Raw genomic sequence first — 24696 nt, 5'->3', positions numbered from 1 at the left:
TCCTCATGGAACACTGGCTGTATCTGGAGAGGTGGGCAGGAGTTCCACTGGCTGCCCGAGGCTGTGTGACAGCTTGAGGATAGTTGATGTGTCATGCCATGAGCCCTGGATTTGTCATAAGAAAACCTGGATTTGAGATTCCATTTCTGCCAGTTATCTGGTTGGGTAACCCTGGGCAAGTCATTGTCCTCTTTGGACCTTGATTTCCTCATTGAATGAATAAGTGCTGTCATAAGGGACGAGGAACTTGCAGAGGTGTTGAAGATTCTGTGTACAGCAAGACCGTGGCAAGCCTTAGCTTAGGGGGTGGGTGGGGGAGGCCTTTGCTGAGGAGGCAGATGACTGTACAAGGCATAGGGACACTTACCCTGCTGTCCTTATTTGAGTTCCCCCAGAAGCAGACCCTGGAACAAGGATTCAGGTAAAAGTATTAGGTCTAACCACTAGAAGCTGCCATTTTTATAAGTGAAAGCAGTTGAGTAGAAATTTTATATGGTTTTTAGTCTACAAGGTGATCAATGAAACCCCGGAAAGAGAGTGGACACGCCAGGCAGGGGAAGAGGCCAGAATCAGCATTATCCTGCAGGTTCCCTCCGAGTGAGGACAGCTGGAGATGATGCTTCAGGAGACTGTAGAACAGGGCTCTACGCACTTCTGTGAAGGGCCAGACCGCAGATATTTCTGTCTCTGCAGACCATACGGTCCCCGTTGCAACTGCTCAATCTCATAGTCCTAGTGAGAAAGCAGCTACAGACAGTATGTAAATGAAAGGGTGAGGCCATGTCCTAATAAAACTTTATTTACAAGAGCAGGCAGCAAGATGGATTTGGCATGCGGGCCATAGTTTGCGGACACCTGCCATGAACTCGGCTGTCCCACCCAGGATGGAGGGCACTGGGGACTTTATACACCAGCTTCCATCTGATTGGTGGAGGGCTGCTGGGGTGGAATCGCAGGGTGGCTGTTGCCCTTCCAGCCTGAATAGGGGCAACCTAAGAGTGTTGGCAAGAGGAGGCTGGGCCAGGAGGCGGGATAAGGAAGGGGAACCACAGCATGACTCTCTTCAGCTCAGAAGCGTGGCTTGTTTGGCTCAGGAGAGTATTGGTGGGAAGCGGGCAGGACGAACAGGGAAACCAAGGCCTGGACAGGGCCGGATGATTTAACGTCACATTTCCAGGCTTTACAAGTATTTGTTACTTCCAGGAAAAGCCCAGCTTCTCCATCGTTAATGGTCTTATTTGAGTGTTCTACCTTTGTGTCTCTGCTTGGTCCATTCCCTCCCCTGCCAGGGGCCCAGGCCACCTCCTCCAGGAAGCACACCATTCTTCTCTCGGGCATTCCCATAGTGCTTTGCTGTTCCTTTTCTCCAGCATCTGCACAATGTGGCTTCTGTCACTTTTCTCTTGCCACACTGTGAGCCCCCCAGGTGAGGGATGGTGGGATCTTGTCCTCATCCCACCGAGGGGCCAAGCTGGATTCCTGATGTCTGCCTCTCTTCCTTCCTGCTCTGTCTCTTCCTTTCTTCCTCCAGCAGGTGCTGATAACCAGGTCCTGTCCTGGGGACCTAAGGCAAGCCCTGTCTTTGCCTTCATGGAATTCGCAGCCTCCATAGGAGCAACAATGTTATTCCATCACTCCTATGACAGGTGCAGGAACTGGCCGAGGCCTCAGCAGGAGAACTGACCTGTGGCGGGGGGTCTTGACAGCAGAGTGGGATTCCAGATGGGGGAGACTGTGGCTGGGGGCCATGCTGCTACCAGCACAGATTGGGAGTCTGGGGGGCGAGGCCGAAGTCAGGATTCTCCCAGACCGTGTGGCTCTCTTCCCCCAGCCTCTGTCTACATCTCTCACACGTACGGATCGACATGTTAACTATAATTGCTTCTGTGTATAAGAATCATCAGTAACTCTTTGCTTTCTAGTTTATTTTCTGTGTTTTCTGCAGTGAGACCATCATGGTAAGAGTGGAGGCCTCAGTGGGACCACACTCCTGCTGGTGGTGGGTAACTATGTTTTTTGCCGCTCAGGGTGATTCTGTTTCTCTCTGTAAAGGAGGGATAATGGTAATTAGCCCTATTCACACGGTACTATTCTCCCATGTTCTGATGCTTCGCCTCTGTTAACTCATTCGAGCCCCACAACTCTCCCAGGTAGATACTATCACTATTCCTATTTTATAGATGGGGAAAACTAAGACACAGAGAGGCTAAGTAAGTTGCCTGAAATCACACAGTAGGGGTCAGAGCCAATATTCCAATCTGCCTGTTTGGCTCTGGAGTCTGAGCTTAATCACGGGTCCCTGCTGCCCACCTCACAGGGTTCGGATGAGAGGACATCTCTGCAGCCCTTAGCCTGATGCCTGGCACATAGTGCTCAATAAATATTAGCTCTTGTTATTGTCAGCAGCTGTGCCAAGGCCCTGAGGTGGGAAAGGGACATGGCCTTTTGAAAAAATCCAGGGAAAGGAGCATATGATTAAAGTCAAGGATCTTGCACTGGAGCAGGATAATCGGAGACCCTGTTAGGTTTTTAGCAGGGAAGAGAAAGACTCAGATTTGGGATTTGCAAGTCTTTAAAGACCTCTGTGTTTGTAGCAGGGAAGGAAAGAGCCCAGAAGCCCAGGACAGCTCCTCTTGGACACAGCAGCTCTTCTCAGATCTGATGGTAGCAGCCTGGGGTCCTCAGATCAGGGTGTGGATGGTCTGGCTTCCAGGCTGGCTGAATGGGCCAGAGCACCAGAGACAAGTCAGGACTGTGTCACCAGGCTGGTCTGGTGATGGGAGGCTGGGAAGTGCCGGCTGGAAGGCAGGAACAAATTACTCTCCTGGAGATGAGGCCGGGCCAGTTCCTGCCGTGTTACATTATTAAATTTGTAATCTTCATTCTAATACTTTCCAGCAGTGAATAAGAACCAAATTTAAAATGCCGGCTTTACATTTCTGGAATGGAGCTCTTTGTCAAGAACTCCTGAAACCCATAATTTCTCTCCAGAGGTGAATGTCTCAGTCTTAAAAAAAAAAAAAAAAAAAAAAAAAATTAAAATAAAAAAATAAAGGAAAGCCACTCTTCAGTTAAGGTTCGGGGTTGGAGGGTTTGACCCTGACTGTATGACTCTAGCCCTGGCAGAGGCTTAGCGTGGCCCCTGTGCTGCAGATGCCCAGGGCTGCCCCGGAAGAAAGCGTGAGAAGCTTCATGGCTACCTCACCCTCAAGCAGTAGGTAAATCTGTAGAAATTGGGCCACATGGTCTGAAAGAATTGACTTGTGTCAGGCTCTTATGAACTTTCTCATGGCCTGGCTGGTGGATGGTGGAGCTGGCTGTTGGCAGAACCCTGTGCCACCTTGGTCCTGCCTCTCCACCGGGGCAGGAGGGGCCTGATTCAGGTCACTAGCATCCCCAGGCTGCTCTCTGGCCCTCCAGCCAGATCCCTTCTTGCATGGTGGGGCAGGAGACAGTGAGGACCCTGAGTGGGGAAGGGACATGCTTCCCCTGCTAGGCCATGGTCCAGGTATGGTGGCCCTGGCATTCCCTGCCCAGATGGCTTTGAGCCAGCTTCCGGGGTCTGTTCAGACCTTCTCTGAACCCCATCGACTGCTGGTGTCGTGGTGGATGATCTGAGGGTGGAGGTGAGAATAGCACATAAGTGCAGAGCAGCCCCCTTGATGTGGGGTCAGGGGCGAGGAGGAGGAGGGTGGGCAGTGCCTGAGAGCTGCTCTCTCCCCACTCCATGTTCAGCTACGGACTCTGATGATTCTAAGTAGGAGCCAGTCCTGGCCTTCAAGGTCATTATGAAGGCATATTTCTCAGAATAGAATAGAACATATTTTATTCAATAGCCCTGATTTGTAACTTTTAAATATTTAGAATAAGCGTGAGAAGCTCATTTAAACTCTTGCCTGGGGCCCCAGCATATGAAGGGAGGGCCTTTGCATCACCCTTTGAACAGAGAGCCAGCGAACCCAGGGATGGCCTTTCCCCTCACGACCTATGACCTGGTCCCAGATAGAAGTCGCCTTCATGCACGTCAGAGGAAGGTACCTCTTCCCCTCCCTGAGCTTGAAGAGCATCACCATGTGTGGGACGATGAGCTGGGACTCTCCGCCTTCCCAGAGGCAGCAGGGTGACAGCTTGGCCAGGGGAAGGCTGTGTTTCTGCCTGGTTCCCACCCTTAACTGGGCACCTTTGTTTGGGGTGCACCCTGCCTGCGAGTTCACAGCACCCCTCAGACCTGAACCAGCAGGAGCCATGGTGAGACCCGAAGGGACGGTGCCGACTCTGGACTCTTGAGCTGATCATGACGCATTTGGCCTGTTTAATACTCATCCTCATTGTGCTAGAGATGTCTGTTGTGTTTCATTTGTGCCAAGTGCTCTGAGCTCCTCACAGGGTTAAGCAGTTGTGATGTCAGACTCGGGGGAGCACACCGTCGTACCCATTGTACAGGTGAAGAAACAGGACAGGTTTGTCTCCGGCCTGGGGCCGCACATAGTGTGGCACTTGAGTCTGTAAGCCCAGCCACGGCTCTGCACTGCCCCTCGTCAATTTTAGACGCATCCTTTATGCAGTCAGCAGGTGTTTTCCGGCCTTCTCCAGTGTGTTGGGTCCTGAAGGTGTGGGGCCCAGTAGGACCAGGCCCCCCTCAGCCCAGGAGCAAAGCCAAACAGAGCAAGTAACTGGGGGACCCATTCAGGAGGAAGTGACAAGTACCACCAAGGTGCTCAGGGCACTGGGGGTTCCCATGAGGTCAAGGGGAGCTTATTTATGTCTTCTGGGGGCAAAGTAGGTGCATGAGGAAGTGGGGCCCGGAAAGGGGTGGGCGGGCCGGGGAAGCCCCAGTGCTGTTCAGGACCGGCTCCTTCTTGAAGACCAGAGTTACATCATCATCTTTAGGCCCGTAGGCCTCTGCCAAGAGGAGTGGGACCTAATATCCACCCTCATCATGTCTTCAAAGTCAGAAAACTGAGGTGCGAGGGGAAGAGCAGGGCGTTCACGCATTTTCAGGCCGGTTCATTTGGACTGGGCCTCTGGGCCTCCAGCCCGTGAGCCTGCCACTTCCTGTGGCCTTTACACGCAGGAGTGGCAGAGTCGCCATTTATCATTTTAACTTTTGAAAACAATATTGCGCTTCTGCCAGTTACAAGCGCTTGTTCTGTTCCACCAGCTGCACACGTACGTGCGTGCTCGGGATGCTGAGGCAGCCTGCGAGTTACCTCGCGTGGTCCTCAGGGCAGACATCTGGGAAGGGTCCTGTTGCTCATTCCATTGTCCAGGTGAGGAAATGCGATAACTCCCCAGGCGACCCAGCCAGCAAATGGCAGTGCTGGTTTCCTGGGGTCTCACACCCTGAGTCTGTGCTACGTGTAGCCATGGCGGAAATTTGGGAAGACTACGGAGAAAGCACACGAAAGCAAACAACTCCAATTCTGGAGTCCAAAAGCGAAATGTTAACCACTGGGCTGCTTCTCCCCAGGAGTGTGCGTGCGCACGTGAGCGCATAGGAACACATGTTTAAACCAAACCAGGGCCGCACTGTGATGCTATTTTGTAAACTGACGCTACCATTAAAAATCACCTTAAAAAGACCTTCACAGGCTGGTCTCCACAGGGACACTGAGATTTCGAGGATCAGGTCTGGAACTGCATGTGATCCATCCGTGGTCCATAGACTTGGCCAGGCAGACCCAGGGACAGCACGAGGCCACTGCTCCTCATGGCCTTGGTTCATTTTGTCCCTGTTTTTCCACCCCTCTTCTTGTGAAATAAATAAATAAATGAGTGAATAAAATTTAAAACTGACAGACCTCCCCAGGATTTTATTCCGTGCCTGGCCCTGCATTTCAATGCAAGAAGCAGAAGGCTTGTGAGCTATAAATAGCCCGAGCCTCTTCTGCACGGTGGCGGAGCGTTTGTAGGTTCTGTCTCCTCCCAACCTGGTGACCTGGATTACTTCCTTTCTGCAGTGGCTGCTTTCCTCACGGCCTCCTCTGTCCATCCTAAACAGAGTAAAGCAGGTAGTTACTGAGCACCTACCCTGGGCCAGGCCCCATCTCGCAGAGTACCATGGTGGGGGCGGGTGGACATGGACATGGGTGTCCACAGGTGAGGATCTTTCCTGGTGTGGAAGCACACGGAGGGGTTCCCAGCTCTGCAGATGGGCAAGACTTCTGGGAGGAGCTCTGAGGAAGGGAAGGAGGAGGAAGGAGCCCAGGGAGGAGGTGGCCTGGGAGGTGTCATGCTTACACAGGGCCTGACTGGAGCCAGCCTTGCTGCTGTTAAGCAGATGGCATGTTACCTGAGTGCATGTCCAGGGTTCCGTCGGTGGCTCCCGAGACTTCTGGGATCCAGCGTCTCTGGCGAGGAGGTGATTCTCCACCTGCTCTCTACAGGCTTTTCTCTTTTTTTTTTTGGTTGTTGATGGGCCTTTATTTTACTCATTTATTTATGTGGTGCTGAGGATGGAACCCAGGGCCTCACACATGCTAGGCAAGCGCTCCACCCTGAGCCACAACCCCAGCCCTGCGCAGGCTTTTCTGACTCGAACTCAGATCCTGAGCCCTTCCCAGATCACTTCATTAAAAATCTCCAGTGGAGCCTGGAAATCTGTTTCTTCACATGCTCCCAGCTGATGCTGATGAGCAGCCACACTTGGGATTCAGTGTGCCGATCCAGTCTCCATCCGGGGACCACACCTTAGTCCCCATTCCTGTCTCCCTCCTGAATGGGAGCTGTCTCCCTTGGATAGAGGAGGAGACTCACAGCCTCTTGAAAGTGGGGGTCATTCTTCCATCATCAGGCAGCGGGGCTGCAGAAAGTCCCTTCCCCTGTGCCAGAGTCACCTTCAGTGTTAGTCCTAGCACAGTGATGATGTCAGTGACCAATATTCGTACTCATCCCTGTTGGCCACAGAGTATTTAATCTGGGAGGCAAAAAATACACATTTTAAATTCAGACAGAACCTGAGTTTAAGCCTCTACTCTCCCTCCCTCTGTCTCTGTCTTTTTATCCCACCCTATTTGTTCTTAAACAAATGGCCTAACCTCTCTGTGTCGCATGCTGTCGATGGAGATGGTGATGGTACTTAACCTCTGAGGTCGTTGGAAGGATTCAGTGACACGTGAGAGGGGCCCAGTGCAGGAGGAAGGCACTCATTTCTCAGTGATTTATGGCTGTTCATCCTCTTGCTCTTCTGTGAGACGTCTGCCTGGTAAATTCAACATTCAAGAGGTTTTTATTGAGAACTGAATACACGCCCAGCCTCACTCCAGATGATGGGCCTGAGGTGATGACAAAGTCCTCACTTAGTGACAGTGTCGTCAGGGTTTTTAGGATTCTTTGATCTTTACAATGCTGACAGGGAAGGTAGTGAAATTTCGCTGGTAAGAAGATAAAGGTCAGGAAATCGGGGGGGTTCTGATGCTCACTAAACTGGCAGATGGGAAGGGGATTTAGTGCTTCCACCCGGCACTCTTCCTTGCTTCCATCTTTAGCAGACTTGCAACAATGTGTGTGAGGGAGGAGGTGGGAAGGGCGGGAGGAGCAGACCCTTTTGCCTGGAGATGGGGCTCCCTCAGCCTCAGCCTCCATGGTTCCCTCTAAACTGCCAGGCAGTTCAGTGACAACCGTCTGGGCCACCAGAGAAATCTAGTCATGAAGCCTTGGGACAGAAAGGTGTCACCAGGGAGCACGGGTGACCTGGTGCTTCAGCCGGCTCTCCAGGGCTGGGTTGCAGACCTAGTGCAGTCTGAGCCTCATGTCTGCCCTGCCAGCTGCAGATGCAGCCAAAACCTAGTCCACTGTCCGCATCCCCACTCCACCCGAGTCATGGCCTGTGCCCAGGTCGAGGCCCACTGGAATGGCGGGGTCCAAGGCTGGCCCTGGCTAACTGCGAATGCCCCCTGCTTGTGGCCTCCTTTCCAGCTAAGGAAACCGAGGGATTTTGGACCACTGTGCTCTCTCCCGGGGAGTGGGCTGTGTGGCCTTCTCTGTTGTCACTGGATGAAAGGCCCTGTCCCCTGGTAAAGCAACCTCAGACATCAGCAAGGAAATGAGGACGTTACCTTAGCTAGACTCCCTGTGGTCAGACACCCGCGTGGGTCATTGCTGGACAGGGGGGTCTCAGGCCAGTGCAGTGGCTCCACATCTTCTGTCCTGTGCAAGATGTAGACTTAGGCTGCTCTCCTGTGGGCCCTTCTCTGAGCTCTGTCTCTCAGGATCTCGTCTTCCTTTGTGCTCCACTTCATTTTTTGGCTGAATCTAATTCTAGTAGCCCCTGAAGGTGGAGATCTAAGATTGGAGTCATGAGACCCCGTTCTAGACCAGCGCCATCGAGTAGAAATGTCTGCAGTGAGGGGAACATTCCACATTTATGGTCCAAAACAGTGGCCTCTGCCATGGGTGGCCGTTCAGCTCTTGAAATGTCGCTAGTGCTACTGGGCGCCAGATTCTGTAAGTTTGATTAACGTCAGTGGCCACATGTGGCTAGTGACCATGTTATTGGGCAACATGTGTATTTTTTTCACCCTGGGGAATACCAAATTTTATTTTCTGGGGAAAACCAGCTCTCAATAAATTTTTGAGGGGGGCAGGCATGTCAGAGTTTAAGAACTCTGAAACTGGTACCCACTGTGCATGTGGGGTGGGACTGGGTGACTCAGGAAGGCAGCAGACTCCGACCTCAGATTGCCAGTGTCCCAGCTCTGCCACCCCCTGGCTGCATAAACCAGGTAGAACTGTAGCCTTCCCGTCTGTGAAATGGGGATGCGGTAGGACTGATCGCCTGAGCCATGGGGATTTAGTGCACGATTCATGTGAATCATGCCGTGTGGCACCTGTGCCCAGTGAGTGCTGTCTGCTCTTGTCATCGTTGCCACCGTCATTACCAGTGTCACCATCCTCATAACTGTGGTTCCAGCCACTGTGTGGCAGCCTGGTGCCAGGGCTGAGTGTCTCCCGGAGTCTGCCCGCTGGGCCTCCAACCTCCTCTGGACTGCCTCCCCTCTGCTCAGCCGCTCCGGCCTCCTTATTGCTCATTGAACAAACCAGACATAAAGCGTGCGGGGCCTTTGGGTTCCTTTCCCGTGTTGGGAACACGTTCCCCGAACTGCCACGGGCTCCTTCACGTACTCACCTCGTGGCGAGGTCTCCCTGGCCACCCTGTGCCGGGAAGGTCCTCCGTAGGTTCTAACGATAGAACCTACTGTCCCTGTTCTTGCTCGTGGGAAAGGGTGACCGTGGAAGGGTCCCTTCCAAGCTCTTCCCACCCTTGGAGCTACTGGCTGGGCTGCCATGCTGTCTGCTCTCTGCCACGCAGGAAAGGAAGGGCTCAGGGGACAGGGGCTCACCTGTTTGCTCAGTGCTGTGTCCTCAGCACCAGGACAAGGGCCACACATACATGTGGACCCCTTGCATGAAGGAGCAAACACAGGAGGCATCGGGGTAGGACCTGCAGGAGAGTCTGGAGGTGCCAAGGAGGGGCGGCTGGCCCTGCGGGGAAGCGTGGGACAGAGTCATGGGGAGTCACACCTGAGGTGAGGACACTCCTGTGCCTTGGCAGCTCGCCTTGCCGCCCACCTGGCCAACCACGAGCAACTTGGGACTGATGGGAGACCGTTGCTTCCCCTCCCTCCGGGGGCTGGGTGGCCCTTCTCTATTTCAGCTTCTGCCTGAGCCTCTGTCCTTGAAGTTAAAAATAGCCAAGGATGGGAGTGCAAGGACACGCTGTCCTCTGCCACCAAGCAAGGATGCTGTTACCTCTTCTCAGAGGGGCTTCAGGGCCCAGACTTGAGAATGCAGCAGCTTCAGAAATTAGCCCTTCCCGCCCCCTTGAGGACAAGTGCAGTCCTCCCTTTCCTCAATCTGGCCTGACTCTGAAGGAGCTGAGGATGTCACAGCTGGAAGGCTTTCTGGGGTAGGCAGACATCTGGCAGGAAGCCCCATCATTCTTCAGGCCTGGGACCTTGGCAGGCATCACCAATCAATCAAGGCACCCAGTCCTGGGACCATGGCAGGCGTCACCAATCAATCATGACACCCTTTTCTGCCAAGTCGACACAGTCTAAGAATTCTTAACACGGGATATTTCAGGCAACAGCTACCAGAGTTGGCAAAAAAAGAGAGAGAGAAGCTATTTATCTTCTCCAATCTAGACCATCCCTTCATGGTGGGGAAACTGAAGCTCAGCATCTTATGTCACTGTGGAAGTCAGTAATGGAGCTGGGACCAGACCCAGGGGTTCTGAGTTCCCACTGTGGCTCCCTCCCCTCATTGCATCCTCTTTTCCACCAGAACTAAGGTTCGTGTGTGTGTGTGTGTGTGTGTGTGTGTGTGTGTGTGTGTGTGTGTGAATGGCTTTTAACCCATGGACCACAAGCCGCAAGTTTTCTGCAACATATTGTGTGTATGTGCCAGCAGGTTCTTTTCTAAGGAGAGAGAAAGCTTTCATCAGCTCTCTAGAGGCTCCTTGCATGGCCAAGAAAGATGAAGAAATCAGCGAAAAGAGTGAGTCTTGCTGCTCAGTACGTGGGCCACACTGCAGCCTTGGCCTCCCCTGTAAGCCTTTGGAGAGGCAGACTCTCAGGCCACACCCAGACCTAAAGAATCAGAATCTGCATTTCGGCAGATTCCTGGTGGGGAGGTGCATTTGCACCTGAATGTTTGAGAGGCACAGACTGGAACTCACCCAGCCTCCATTTCTGTATGGCCAGGCACCCTCACCAGTCTACAGCAAGGTAGGGTGGGCCCTGCCTTCATTTGGGAGAGTGCAAAGAAACAGGCTCCGTAGCCAAGATGGGGCCCGGCTGCTCTGCAGCTGTGTGGAAGCCAGGTCAGAGCAGGTACTTGTTTAAACTGAAGATAAAAGATGGTGCTTCCTATCCAAGGAGTAGGAGACCCCAGGGTGGATCAGGCAGGTATGTGGAATTTTACCCTTGGGAAGTCTTGGTTGGCACTGGTGAGCTGTTGTTCTGCAGTGTAGTTGGGAGAGGGTCTGGTTTGGGGATGTGGAAGAAATTGACAGGGAACGTGCTGCTTAAGGCCAGCGCTCTGTGCTGAGGGCAGCCCCTCTGTGGGGATTTGCTCTGGTGAGTGCTGCAGCCAAGGGCTCTTAACGGTCCCCTCTTCTTCTCCAGGTCCGTCAGGCTCTGGAGGAAGCTGGCCCTGTGTCGGTTGGAGAAGCTGGTGGTGGGGAGCCAGGGGCACAGAAAGACAGAAGGCTTGGCCTGGTGGGGCTGGGAGAAGTACCTTCCTTCTTCCCCAGCCCACGCCGCCCCATCCCATTTCCTGTGTGCCTCAGGCTTCATTGTGGGCCTCTGTCTGGTCTGCAGCCTCCCTGCCTCTCCCCTGCAGAAGCCTTCCCCACCCCCACAGTACTTGCTCCCTGACCCTCAGGGTCTGTGTAGTGTTGGAGACCCATAGGGGGTTATGAACTGAGATTGGTGTATTTACATAATATAAAAGCTTTATGCAGACACGCCTCATGTATCCTATACCTATTTGAAGGGTACAGTTCAGTGAGCTTTCGTGTGTTCCAAGTTGGGCAGTCACCATCTTAATCAATGGCAGAACATTTTTGTCACCCCGTAAAGCAGCCCTGTAACCATTAGCAATCACTTTCTGTTCTCCCTCACTTACAACCCTGGAAATCACCAGTCTGCTTTCTATTGGAATAGATTTGCCTGTGATGGATATTTCATATAAATAGAGTTACAGAAGTTTTTAGCAGTTAGCTTCTTTCACTTGGTGTAATGCTGCCAAGGTCCGTCTCTACTGTAACATGCACTACCTCATTCCTTTTTATGGCCGAATAATATTCCACGGTATGTGTACACCACGTACGTGTGTGCATTCACCTGTCAGTGGACATTCGGGCTGTTTCCACCTTTTGACTGTTGTGCCTACTGCTGTCATGAACACTTGTGTTCAGCTCTGATGGTCTCATTTGGCATTCTGCCTCTGCCTCTGCCACATACTTCCTGTGGACTCCTTGGCAATCTGTGTCAGCTCTTAGAGCCTCAGTTTTCTGAGAGTTTGTGGGCATTGGAGACCCTATCGTCTGTCTCTGAGTATTGTTGGTAATAGTAGCTATACTTTACTGAGTGCCCTTATCTTGTGACAGGCACTGGACAGATGTTGTCATTGAATTCAGCCCCACAAGGGACAGGGTTTATTTCATAGTTAGGGTGTATCTGTGCTAAAATGGGCTAACATGCTGCCTTATAATAAGAAATCATTTGGTGACTGGAAGAGTTTTCTTTCCAACTTCCCCACCTCCCTATACCTTTGGCATATTAGGGGCCATACTTCTTTTTAAACATGGTTTTAGAAATTTGAAAAATATATAGAGAGCAGTGTAGTGGCTTCATCATTCCTATTTCCTCTCCACCATGGAAATAGCATGTCCCAGGTAAGACTCACTTCTTCACCCTGGATGCCAGAAGAATTCATGGGGCACAGCCACGGCTAACTTATAAGGCATGCTTAATATGAGCAAGAAATAAACCTTTGTCCTGTAAACCCCTGAAATTTGGGGTCACTTGTTACCACAGCATAACTTAGTGAGACCTGACTAATACATTTAGTCCTTATGAATGTGGCGGGTTATGCTCTTTCTAAGTTATAAGGAAACTGAGGCTCACATATGTTCAGGAACTTTCTTTAGCTTGCTCAGAAAGTGACAGGGTGATGCTTCAAGTCCCAAACCCGGTTACTTAGGCATTAGAGCCTGTGCTCTTAAGAAGACGGAAGTTCGTGGGCTGTGTTTGGTGACGGGTGAGTAATCCGGTGTAGATGGCACACCTGGTGTGTGCATGACATCAGACTCATAGTATAGGTTTGGGGCAAATCCTGGAAGTCTTGAGTGCTGTGTGCATCCGAAGCCTTTCCATGCCAGATGGGGCTGTACATTGTATCTTTTGCCCACAACTCAGCTTCATCCAGAGCATGTACAGTTGGTCCCAAATCCTGGTAGGAATGGTTCCTGGGGGAAAGCAGCCATTTGTGATGTCCTCCTTCCAGTGATAGCCTAGAAGGTCTTCTCTAGAAGGTCTTCCCAAGTTGGCTGGAGCAGAGTGGCGACTTGCCCTGGCACCCCTGCTGAGCACAGGCCCTCCCCTAGCCCAGGCACATTTACTTTAACATTCAGAACTTCTTCCCACCCTTCACTTCATTTGTGGTTGACGTTTTTTGCCTTCTCTCTGCACATTTTCCATTTGTCAACATAACCTTCACTTGTACTAGAAGGTAGCACTTGCATGTGAAAGATTATTCTATTTGCAATTAAGTGTAATTCAGCATTGAAACAATGCTGCTTACAGCCCGGAGCCTGCTCTACCTGCAGCGCTGGATTAATTATCACTCTCTGCAGCCCCCATAATATTCCGCGTCTATCTCCACCCTCAAACTCTACTACTTTGTAATTATAACACCTTGGATTATAATTGCCCCTTTACTTGTCTGCCTCTTCTGGTAGACTGAGAGTTTCAGCAAAGTCTGGGTTTAAATCACTTGTGTTATGAGACTCCAGCACAGGCTGTGGCACTGAATAGGTAATTAGTAAAGAGATTGTGGAATGAATGAAAATTACTTACCTGTCTCATCTCCCCTTCCCCCTCCACTACCTGTTAGCTCCTAAAGGACGAAGACGGTCTTATTTGAATTCTCAGCACCAAGAAAAGCATGGTGTAAGAAATGAGCTCAGTCAGTGCACATTTTTATTGGTTCCTTCCAGGGCAAAACCCTTTAGAGTTGCAGAGCATATTTGGACACATCCCCCCCGCGAACCCTCTCAAAACCACCCCTCTGCTTCTTGAGTGTTCCAAGTCCTCATCACGCTGCCTCTGCCTCTGTGGCTTCCACCCATTTTCTCTCTCTGACATTGTGACCTCTCCCTCTTCTTCTCTAGATGGTCTTGGGAAGGGGTCTGAGGCTTTCATCTTCCCCCAGCCTAAGAGGCAAAGCTTACTCAGGTCTGCATGGAACCAAGATCGTGTGCCACCTGGCCCTCCGCCATCTAGGCAGGCACAGCCACCCCTGACTGTTAGCTCTCTGTTGTGAAATGGAGACGATACACTTTCACTGGTGGTTAAGGATTGAGTGAAGGAACGAACGTGAACACCTCTCCTAGGCTCTGGTCCAGCTTTGTACGTGGAGTCTGTGTCTTTATGTGGAAGGTTGATTGGTTGAGAGTGGAATTTCAGGCATCCACAAGCTGGTGGGAAGGAATTGTGTTTTAAAAGCATGTGAGATTGGCTTATCTCACTTAGCATGATATTCTCCAATTTCATCAAAATAGGAAAAAAAAATATATATAAATCTAAGGTAGTTTTCTTACCAATAGTAACAGCTCACTTAATAGCTTTTTAAAAATTGAAAAAATATGATAATATTCTTCTATATTACTTGTGCAATAATAGACATTTGAAATAAATATTTCATAAATAATTCAGTATTACCAAGACCCAAGAATAAGCATTCACTCACATATACAATAAATAAAATTATTGTAATTCAAAAAAAATAAAAATAAAAAAAGCACATGAGATGGGGATATGCCTCCTTGTTCAAAGAGCCAGGCCCAGGCGCCACCCCTGGTCAGCACCACGGACGGTTTCTGTGGCCTCTGGCTATTTGGCTATTGCCCTTAATGGTGTCTGAGAGGCCTTCAGTAGCAAGTGACAACTTCTGAGGTACCATTGGTTGTCATTCACATCTTAATTTGGGAGGTGTTGAAACTGCATTGATGAGACAATGACAGTGTATTAGCGGTGACGTTGGTGAGCCCTTGACCTTTAGCCCTTAAATGGGTTAACCCTAATAGCCAGCATTTATTAAATGCCACCTGTGTTCCAGGCCCTTTTCACTCCTTCCTCTGCTGTTTGGGATGCTGTCTGCTCTCTGTGCCTTCGCTTAACAAACGCTACATTTGGACAATAATGTGAGCCAGGTAGACTGTACACCAACAGTCTCTCCATCATCCTTCTTCCCAAAATACTTCCAGTCCTGAGACACATTTCTTTAGACCATTGCTTCCGGAGGGAGGATAACCCACTGTGCTGACTGTACCAGTCAGCTTTGGCCTCTTTAAAATCATTGAAATGTGAGACCACTGACCCAGCATCTTCGGTCCTAGGTTTTGCCCAGAAGACGTGTGCACATGCAGACACAAACAAGAATGTTTTTGCCAAAGCTGTTTGCAGTGTCTCCATATGGAAACCACCCAAATGCTCATCAACAATAGAGTAGATGAAATTTTTTTGGATATATTCATACAATGGACTAAAATGAAGCCAGGAGAATGAATGAGCTACATTGAAACAGTCCGTGTGAATGAACCTCACAAACCCCAGGCTGCAGGAAATGGACCTGACACAGGAATTCAGACCAGATGGTTCTGTGTGCTAAAAGCAAGACACAAGGCAGCCAGGTCTGTGTTCTTAGAAGTCAGGACAGTGCTACTCTTGGAGGGAGAGAAGCTGGAAGAGGGCACAGGGGCTTCTGGGCTGTTGGTAGTGCTGTTTGCTGACCTGGGGCTGGTTTCATAGATGAGCGCCCTGTGTGGTGTTCATGGAGCTGTGTGCTAGGCAGTCGTATGGTTTTCTGTGTGTATTCTGTAATTCAGTGGTTGTTTTAAAAATATCTTTCTCTGGAATAGAAGAGAATGCTGAGACTTTTGTGTGCAAGATGATGGATAAGAACTTTGGGGGGTGGCTGGTCTCATGGACTATTTGGAGCTATTCAGTGTAAATAGAATGTGGAGCACACTGGGGGAAAGGGAGGAGGGAGAAGATCCATGAGGCTGGACTTGTGAATTGGGACCAGGTCAGAAAGGCAGTGTGTTAAAGCCTTTGCAAGCAGTGGGGCACCATCAGAAGCTCTTAATCAAAGAGATGACGTGCTCAGGATGGAGGTTTAGAATCTCACGCAGGCCATGGGGAGGAGAGTTGGCAGAAATGAACACCTTCATGGTGGGGATGCCAGTTAGCACAGAAGAGGAAACCAAGACAGAGAGCTGCAGCTGCCCAAGACGGCACAGCTCACGGAGTGACTGGGGTGGGTTTGCAGCCATGATCCAGGCCTCTGGTTCTAGGGCTCTGCTGCCTCCTGAAGATGTTCCAGAAATGCTGGTGAAGGGCTGTTGACTGTGAAAGGAATGGAGAGGTTGGCGGGCAGGGGACCTGAATTCTTACACCAGTGTGGTCATCAACACACGCCTCTTGTCCTCTGCACAGTGAAGGTGTTGCCCTGGGTGACTCCTGAGTTCCCTCCAAATGGAATCTTCTCTCATTTTTAACAGAAGGTAGACACTGATAGCTCTAGGGAGAAAATGAGAAGATAGGGCTCTCAGGGTTTGGGCTTTCTCTGCCCGTCTTTGGAGGGCAGAGGTGACATTGGGACTCTGGAGGTGCAGTCAGAGGTGACATTGGGACTTTGGAGGCCTGAGTGCTCGTAGATGACCTCAGCCCTCTGAATTTCAAGACCTGGGCAAGGGGGCATGGGAGGCTGAAGTCACTGGAAATAATAGGGCCAGGGAGATGTTGACCATGGGAAAAAGAGGAAGTGAGGCTGGGGCTTTGGAGTGTCTATCATCCTGGATTCGAAGAACCCAGTCACCTGAGCCGTTGTATCTGGGGTGTGTCGCAGGCTGCTGCATGGACCTGCATGCAGTTGACCTCGTGGAGATGGGATCACACGCTGATCACGGACATGGATAGGCTTTTAGGGCTTGGCAGCCTGGAGTGGGTCACGGTACCTCTCAGCTTCAGTCTCCTCCTCTGGGAAACAAAACTGGCAATTCTCATCTTCAGTGAAGCGTAGAAGTGCGGAGAGGCTGTTTGTCCTCCTCTTCCTCTCCTGCCACCACCGCCTTTGTGGGGCCTCTAGTGGGTAAGAATATAGCTCTGTTTCCACACAGACCTGGGTTTCAGACCTGGCTGTCTTGTCTGATGTAACTCTGGACACGTTGCTAAGCTGCTCTGAGCCTGTTTCCTTGTTAAGATAAGGACACTTGCCTGTCAGAGTTACAGCGAGCTTAAATTACTTATCTAATAGTGCTTGGTGCAGGGTAAATGCTAAAAATAATGGTATCAGCTCTCATAATTTATCATTATCATCGTTTTATTATCCCGCTCCCCATGAACACTTGCTTTTGGGAGAAGGTACATTAAACACATTTATATTCAGGTATAATAAACAACTGAGCAAGATTTACTTGTTTTCTTTACCAGGAATTTGTGTTCTTCTCCAGGACACAGCCTAGAGCTAGTTCAGTGAAGCTCACTTTTAGCAGGACAGGCAGCATGGTGCTGTCCTTGGTGCTGAATGGGGAGGCATGTCACTGGACCCGGCAGGGTTGAGGGCACTGCGTTCCAAGGTGAGGTGGACCAATTACCCCCAACAGAGGTGAGCTGAGTGTCCCTGGGACCAAGGAGTTAGATCAGGGAAGTCTTTTTTTTGGCGGGTATACTGGGGATTGAACTCAGGGGCACTCAACCACTGAGCCACACCCCCAGCCCTATTTTTTATTTTATATAGAGACAGGGTCTCACTGAGTTGCTTAGCACCTCGCTTTTGCTGAGTCTGGCTTTGAACTTGTGATCCTCTTGCCTGAGCCTCCCAAGCTGCTGAGATTACAGGTGTGCACCACCGCGCCTGGCAGATCAGGAAAGTCTTTATGGAAGAGATGGTATTTGAACTCTGGCAGAGCTCAGTGGGATTAGTGGCTCATTAAAAGCATGGCTTTGGAGTCAGAAGACCTGGGGTTGAAATCCAGCTCTGATCTGAGTAGCTGTGTGTGTCCTTGACCTTCTTGATCCTCATTTCTTTCTCTGTAAAGTGAGGTTGTAACCATCTCATGGTTGGTTGTGACGTAAGTAAAATGATGCCTGTGTTAAACCCTTGGCCCAGTGTCTGGCACAGAGGCAAATAATTTTGGAAATAGCCACCTTTGTTGCTTTGTTGAGTGCTTTGTGTGTCCCACACAGCCCACCTAGGAAGTTCCGAGGACAAACCTTGTTACATTATTACATCACCTGATATATTCGATCCTCATCATAGCCCTAGGAGTTGTGGAGTGCCTGATGAATTATAGGGTTTCTTTATTTATTTATTTTTGTACCAGGGATTGAACCCAGGAATGCTTAACCACTGGGCCACATCCCCAGTCTTTTCTTGTATGTTATTTTGAGACAGGGTCCTGCTGAGTTGCTTAGGGCCTCGCTAAATTGCTGAAGCTGGCTTTGAACTTGTGATCCTCCTGCCTCAGCCTCCCGAGCCACTGGGATTACAGGTGTCCACCACCGCGCCTGGCTGTAGGGTTTATTTAAAGCTAAACTCTGGAGGATGGTTAGAATTTTGATAGGGGAGATGAGAAAGGCAAGGAAAGGAGAGAAAACAGGATGAAGCAGTTATTGGGGATGGATGTGGAGCAGTGAGGGACTTGCCAGATTGGGGTCTAGAGACCGAAGGAGACCAGGAGCAAATGGGGAAGGACTGACAGTGCAGTCTTGGATGCCTTGGGGCAATGATTGAACTTCCTCTGGCAGGTGACAAGGTGTCATTCTGAGGTTTTCAAATAAGATCCTGGCCCAATTGAAACAGTAATTTATTTGTGAATTTGTTTGTATTTTACTTTCATTTTACATTATGGAATTAATACATTAAACTATAAAAATATTCACGTAACATAGAAGCATACAAAAGAGGAATAAATTCTCCTTCCCAGTGTGCTGGTTGGAGTGTAAACCAGCACGGCTCTTTGGCAGCGTCACCGAGAGCCGAACAGATGCCTCCCTCTGACCCAACAGTTCCTCTCCCAGGTAGATTTCCAGGAGACACAGGTAAGGAGGTTCCCCAAAAGGTGTGCACAGAGACACCCGTAGCAGCAGTATACCTCATCATCCTGCACCGGAGGGGAAAAAAGCAAAAGCCCATCAGCCGCACAGTGGGGTGGGTAGACCGAGGTCTGTTCCTGCAGGGGAAGGCCACACAGCTGTGATGGCGAGCACCTGTGACCCAAGCAGCGGGAACGCACCTCATGTGGGACATGAACCAGAAGAAACCAGGCCAATAAAAAGAAGGCCACACTCTTTATATAGCGTTCAAAACCAGGCATTGGAGAGTGGCGTCAGAGATGAGCAGAGTGACTACCCTCGGAACAAGCTGGTGGTGGAAGGTGGGGTGCAGGGGTCCTTGGGACCCGAGAAATGCTCTGCTTCTGCCTCTTGGTGCGGGCAGCATGCTCGGTGTGTGCAGATTCGTAAGCACTACACTTAAGCGTTGGGCACGCCTCTGTCTACTCAGATCTTCAGAGAGTCACAAAAAGTGACCTCCACAGATCTCCTCTAATGGCCTCCCTCAGTTACTCACCGTGAGTGGTTCTGGGTTCTGTTCACATACTCCCGGATTTTTCTGGGCATGAGATAAAGCTTGCTCTCGCTCTCTCTACACACACACACACACACACACACACACACACACACACACAGCTATCTATAGCTTTACAAAAATGGCATCATGTTTCACATACTGCCCTGCAGCCTGCTTTTTTAACTTGCCAGGATGCTGGGGGAGCCGTTCCTTGTCCCTGTGGATGTAGCTGGTGCTCTTCGGCCGTTACACAGCATTTCACTGTGATCACCACAGTGTTGTTTAGTGAACTGGTCCCAGGTCAATGGGCGGCTGGTTCCAGCATTTCCTAGGGGAGGCGGTCCGGTGGGGAGCCCCTCCGCGTACAGCTTCGTGTACCTTCACGGCTGTGGAACGAACTAGTGAGGCTGCAGTGTCTTGGTCCACTCTCTTGGAGGCTTGTGGCTGGGGGGGAAGCAGGGAGGCCGGGGAGGAGGCCGCCGGGACGGGTTCTAGCTTGAGGCAGGGGCTGCGAGGCTGTGAGGGTGGAAGGGGCGGGTGTGAGGTCTGAGAGCATCGCTGGCAAAGGCTTCGTGAGGCCTGGCGTCTGATGAGAGAGGAAGGAGCCGCGGTGCCCCTGGGAGGTTGAGCTGGCTGGCGGGAAGCCAGAGGCTGACTGGGGGACGTGGGGCTGGGTGTGGGCCAGGTGGACTCCAAGGAGCCCGTTCCTCGTCCAGGTAGCCGCGTCCAGAATGCAGGCTACCGCTCTGGTGGGTTCATGGCGACGGACAGCCCGGGGCATAGGGTTGGTTTTGCAAAGGGCAGTCGCACGGTTGCTGAGGGGAATGAAAGCACCAGGGGCTCTCAAGGGAGAGCCCAGGACACCTGGCCAGCGCCTGAGGCGCGGGGATGGGTGGGCGGGGAGGTGGGGGTGCCCTTCTCAGAGGCACTGTCAGGGCTGTCAAAGGGGGAGGGGTCCGAAGTGACTCTGGGTCAGAGGATGAAGTCAGCGTGGCCTGAGTTGGCCCCCTCCCCGCCGGCCCTGACGGGCGCTGTCGTTACATCTTGCACTTGGTCGTCCAAGCTCTTGGCACACTTGTGACTAATCGGCAGGATCATCTGCTTATCGCTGCCTCACCTCTGAACAGTGAGCTCTCGGGGCAGGAACCGAGCCTGTGGCTCCATCTTCTAGCCCCACCAACACGAGGCAGCCTCACTCCCAGAGTTTACAGGACCTAGACCCCAAGCCCCTACGCGGGCATGTGGTGACAACAGTGTGTGACACACCCTCTTGCTTGTCCCTTAGCCATCATCCTTCCGTGGAGGGGGAGTGGGTTCTGTTACCACCCTGGGGCCCGTCTGTGCCAGGAGTTTTGAACTTCGACTCCTGGGGGTGCCAGCCTGTGCTAGTTGACATTTCCCCTGGACAGACAGACCCTGTGACAAGATTCCTGTGCAGGTGGTGAGTGAGGGACCCGGGCAGGACAAGAAAGGAGAAGGTGGCCAGGGTGTGTCTGAGACAGGGCTGACCCCAGTCCCTGAGGCAGCCTGTTGGTGGAAGGTGGTGGCGGGAGACATGGAGCCTTGACTGGGCTGGAGGAGGAAGGAGAGAGCAGAGACGGAGCCCAGAGGGGAGCAGGCGAGGAGGAGGAGGTCGAGTTGAGGCTGGGCAGTGAGGGGGAGGACAGACTGGGTCAGCCTCACCAGGCAGAGGGGACCCTTCCTCTCAGGAGGGAGGCCTGAGGCTGTGAGTTATGGAAGTGGGAAGAGCAAAACAGAACCCACCTTTCAGCCACGAGGGAGCAGCACCTGTGTCTGCGTGGGGAGGTTACAGGACAGGGGGTTGGGGAAGCATTAGGACCGACACTCTGGGTCCGCAAAAGAGGACCCACAGAGGTTGCCAAGGTTAGGTGAGTGCTTTTGGTGTGATTGGTACAGAGGGGTCACCAGGTGGGGAGAGTGGCATGAGGGCGTCAGCGGGACAGCCGGCCAGCATGTACTTGGGGAGTGTCAGAAAGTTCCTCTCTCTGCAGTGGCTCTGGCCCCTTCCTGTTTAGCACTGCTCTGTGCCAGGTACTGTGGCAAACGCCCCTCCTCAGCCTCCTCCCGGGCTGTGCTGGCTGACGCCCTGGTCACTGCCTGGGCCAGCTGATGGCAAACCCAGGCTCCCTGCCCGCTGAGCCAGGGCTGCGGTGGGGCTCTGGAGACTGCTGTGAATGGCCGCCGGGCCCCAGGACGCCGCAGAAGTGAGATGCACTCCAGCCTCCTCCTCAGCCCTGCGGGGATGGGGAGCCAGCGTTCCTCTGCTGGGCGCCACCCTCTTCCGGAGAGCTGTCAGCCCTCGTGGGCGGAGATGGTGGAGGGGGGCTCCGCCCAGGGCTCAGCGGGAGGTCAGAAGCCCTCCTGCCCGAGGTGCCCAGTGGGGGTGTTTGCGCACATGTGGACGGCACTCTGTGCCTGCAAGTCTGTTTCTGAGAGAGAGAGAGTGTGTGTGTGTGTGTCTGTACCTGCTGTACAGAGGAACACAGAACAGTAATGGGGGTGGGGGCGGCTGCAGATGCAGTTTGGGGAAGAACCAATGGCGATGGAGGGGAACAGACAGCACCCACCTCCCCCCACGTGTTCAGAAACACCCAGGTGACACACAAATGCCAAGTGGCAGTCTCTCTGTGTGCTTCTTCAGTGGGTGGGTATAGACTTCTAATGCATGTGCCTCTGTGTGTGTGTGTGTGGCACACACTGGTACACATGTGCACATTTAGCCTCAGCCACAGAATGATAGGCAGACGGTCTTGCAGAGACACACGGGTGCACACACTCAGACGTGCATTCACACTGTCTTTGCATGCGTAGTCCTCCGTGTGTGTGTGCGCGCGCACTGCTTGTGTCTTTCCGAGGACTCAGCATGTGTGTATCTGAACAACGTGAACACGTGCAGGAATCAGGAGCGTGTGACACCCCTCTGGGAAACCAACAGCTTTGCCAGCTCTGTGTGTGTGTGTGTGTGTGTGTGTGTGCGCGCGCGCACGCGCGCATGCACACACGCGTGCCTCTCAGCACTGGAGTGGGGGGAGGCCAGGAGGAGGCCGATGGGAGGTGTGCTGGTGCAGGCCACAATCCCCATGGGGCAGACAGGACAATACAGCATCTCATGAACCAGCAGGCCAGCAGGTGTGGGGTGGGGCCCTCTCTGGTCACTCTCCACCTTGCTGACTATAGGGTCATGACAAGTCCCTGACCTCTCTGTACTCTCATCCTTGGCACTCAAGTGGAGACAAGGGTAGCATCTGCCGATGGATGGCCATGAGGGCCAAGAGTGCCCCAGGGTGGGTGTTGGTTCGTTTAGCGGTTACTAACTGAGCGCCTTCAACGGGCCACGCCCTGTTCTTGGCAGAGGCTTCTAACAGTGAGCATGGTTCCATGTCCTCATGGGGCTTCTTTCTTCACAGAGGACACTGGCCAACAGCTGTCCTAGGGGGAACCAAGGCAGGCTTAGGACGGAGAATGGCAGGCAGTGGCCAGGGCTGCTGTTTTGGCGTGGTCAGTGGTGGTCAGGAAAGGCCTTTGATAAGATGAAGTTTGATCATAGGATGGAGGTGAAGAGTGAGCTGCTGGGGAGAGGCGGTGTTAGGACCAAATTCAAAGTCTTTATCCTCATGATAACCCGTTGCTCTCCCATTCTCCAGGTGAGGAAGTGGAGGCACAGAGAGGCTGAATATTTGCCTGAAGTCTAACAGCCAGTAAGAAAGACACTCAGAATTTGATCCCATGCCATTTAGTTTCAGAGCCAGTGGTTTCAGTCCTCAGTTGGGGGTGACTTTGGCCCCACAAGGGGATAATCTGGAGACATTTTTGGTTGCCCCTTCTGGACTGAGGTGCCACTAGCATGCACTAGGGAGAGACCAGGAAAACTTCTAGAAATTCCATAGTGCACAGAACAGCACCCACAGCAAAGCAGCATGCCACCCACAACACCAGTCGTGCTGGCATTGAGAAACCCTGGCCTGAACTGCACAGAGCACCGGAAAGAGTGAGACACACAGTAAGTGCTTAATAAATAGTAGCTGGAGAGGAGGAACCAATGTGGAGAAATGAGTTCCAGAGGGAGAAAAGAGTTCCAGAGGGAGAAAATAGACGGTAATGAATTCTCCAGAACGAAGTTCAGGTAGCCATGCGTGCTAGGAGGTGTGCCCCAGGGAAGGCGGTGCAGGTGTGGCAGGGGTGCGAGGAGGAGGGTGGACTGGGCTTGAGGGCTGACGCAGGGCTGTCACCAGCTGCTGACACACTGACCAGATGACTGTCTCTCTCTCTCTCCCACCTTGGCCTCTCTGCCCGGAAGGAGACAGCCGGAGGCTGAAGGGGGCCATCCAGCGGAGCACAGAGACAGGCCTGGCTGTGGAGATGCCCAGCCGGACCCTGCGTCAGGCCAGCCACGAGTCTATTGAGGACAGCATGAACAGCTACGGCTCGGAGGGCAAGTGAGTATGGGGCCCGTGCCTGTCACAGTCACCTGGCTCGCCGTCTTCTTGGTGGGGGAAGGGGGCACTGAGCAGTCCCCCAAGAGTCCAGGGTCAGCCCAGGGTGGGACGTTGGCTCTGGGCTCCGGGAAGTGCCCGTCTTCAGAAGGGAGACAGCCAGGCCACGCAGCTCCCGGGGCGAGCCTAGGCTCTGGCCGGCACTTGAGTCTCAGCTCCACTGCCCCGCAGTGGCAGGCCATTGGGGAGGTCACATCCTGAGCAACAGCCCTGCAGTGGCAGGACCTTGGGGAGGTCACATCCTGAGCAACAGCCTCCTTGTAGGTAGAGTGGGGATGGTAGCACCAGCCACGGGGGGTGTTGTGAGTCAAACAGTCATGATCCAGGGAATCCTGGGTTAGCACCTACAAAGAGCACAGGACAGCGCTTGGGGAATACCTGCGGTGTATCAGTGCTGCTAAATGAGGAAGGGAGCAGAGAGGGGTTTACTACCCTCCTTATTATTTCCTCTTTTCTTTTTTATTTTTCTTTTTAAATTTGTTTTTAATCCCTCTTTTCTTAATCCCAGTTGGATTTTAAACCTGTCAACTATGGCTTTACAAAGGCATCTCATGCACACCAAATCATAAGACCTGGTCTCGCCTGGCATCTGGGCAGTGTTGCCCTCTTGGGCTGCACATTGGAATTGCTAGGGAACTTGTCACAAATGCAGATGGCAGGGTCCTGCTTCTAAGCCACTGAATTAGAGAGTCTGGGAAGGGAGCCCAGGAACTCCATCTTTAAAAGCTCTCTTGAAGAATTCATCTTGACTAGGAGTTTCTCATCTTTATGGACTCCTTAGAGAATCTGAGGAAACCTTTGGACCTGATTTCCCCCCAGTAAA

At 52.1% G+C, this 24696-nt stretch overlaps 1 protein-coding gene across 1 annotated transcript in view; it reads left to right on the top strand.

Moving 5' to 3' along the window:
- RIMS4 (regulating synaptic membrane exocytosis 4) overlaps window positions 1–24696 on the top strand; it is a 53659-nt gene that overhangs the window by 10907 nt on the left and 18056 nt on the right. The window contains exon 2 of the mRNA XM_079129642.1: window positions 23678–23816. Within this exon, the coding sequence (XP_078985768.1) occupies window positions 23678–23816 (139 nt within the window). The remainder of the gene's footprint in view (window positions 1–23677; window positions 23817–24696) is intronic.

Source organism: Sciurus vulgaris, assembly GCF_902686455.1.
Source record: "Sciurus vulgaris genome assembly, chromosome: 2".
NCBI lineage: Eukaryota > Metazoa > Chordata > Mammalia > Rodentia > Sciuridae > Sciurus > Sciurus vulgaris.
The sequence above is the reverse complement of the archived record's forward strand: the minus strand, read 5'-3'. Positions and strand labels throughout refer to the sequence as shown.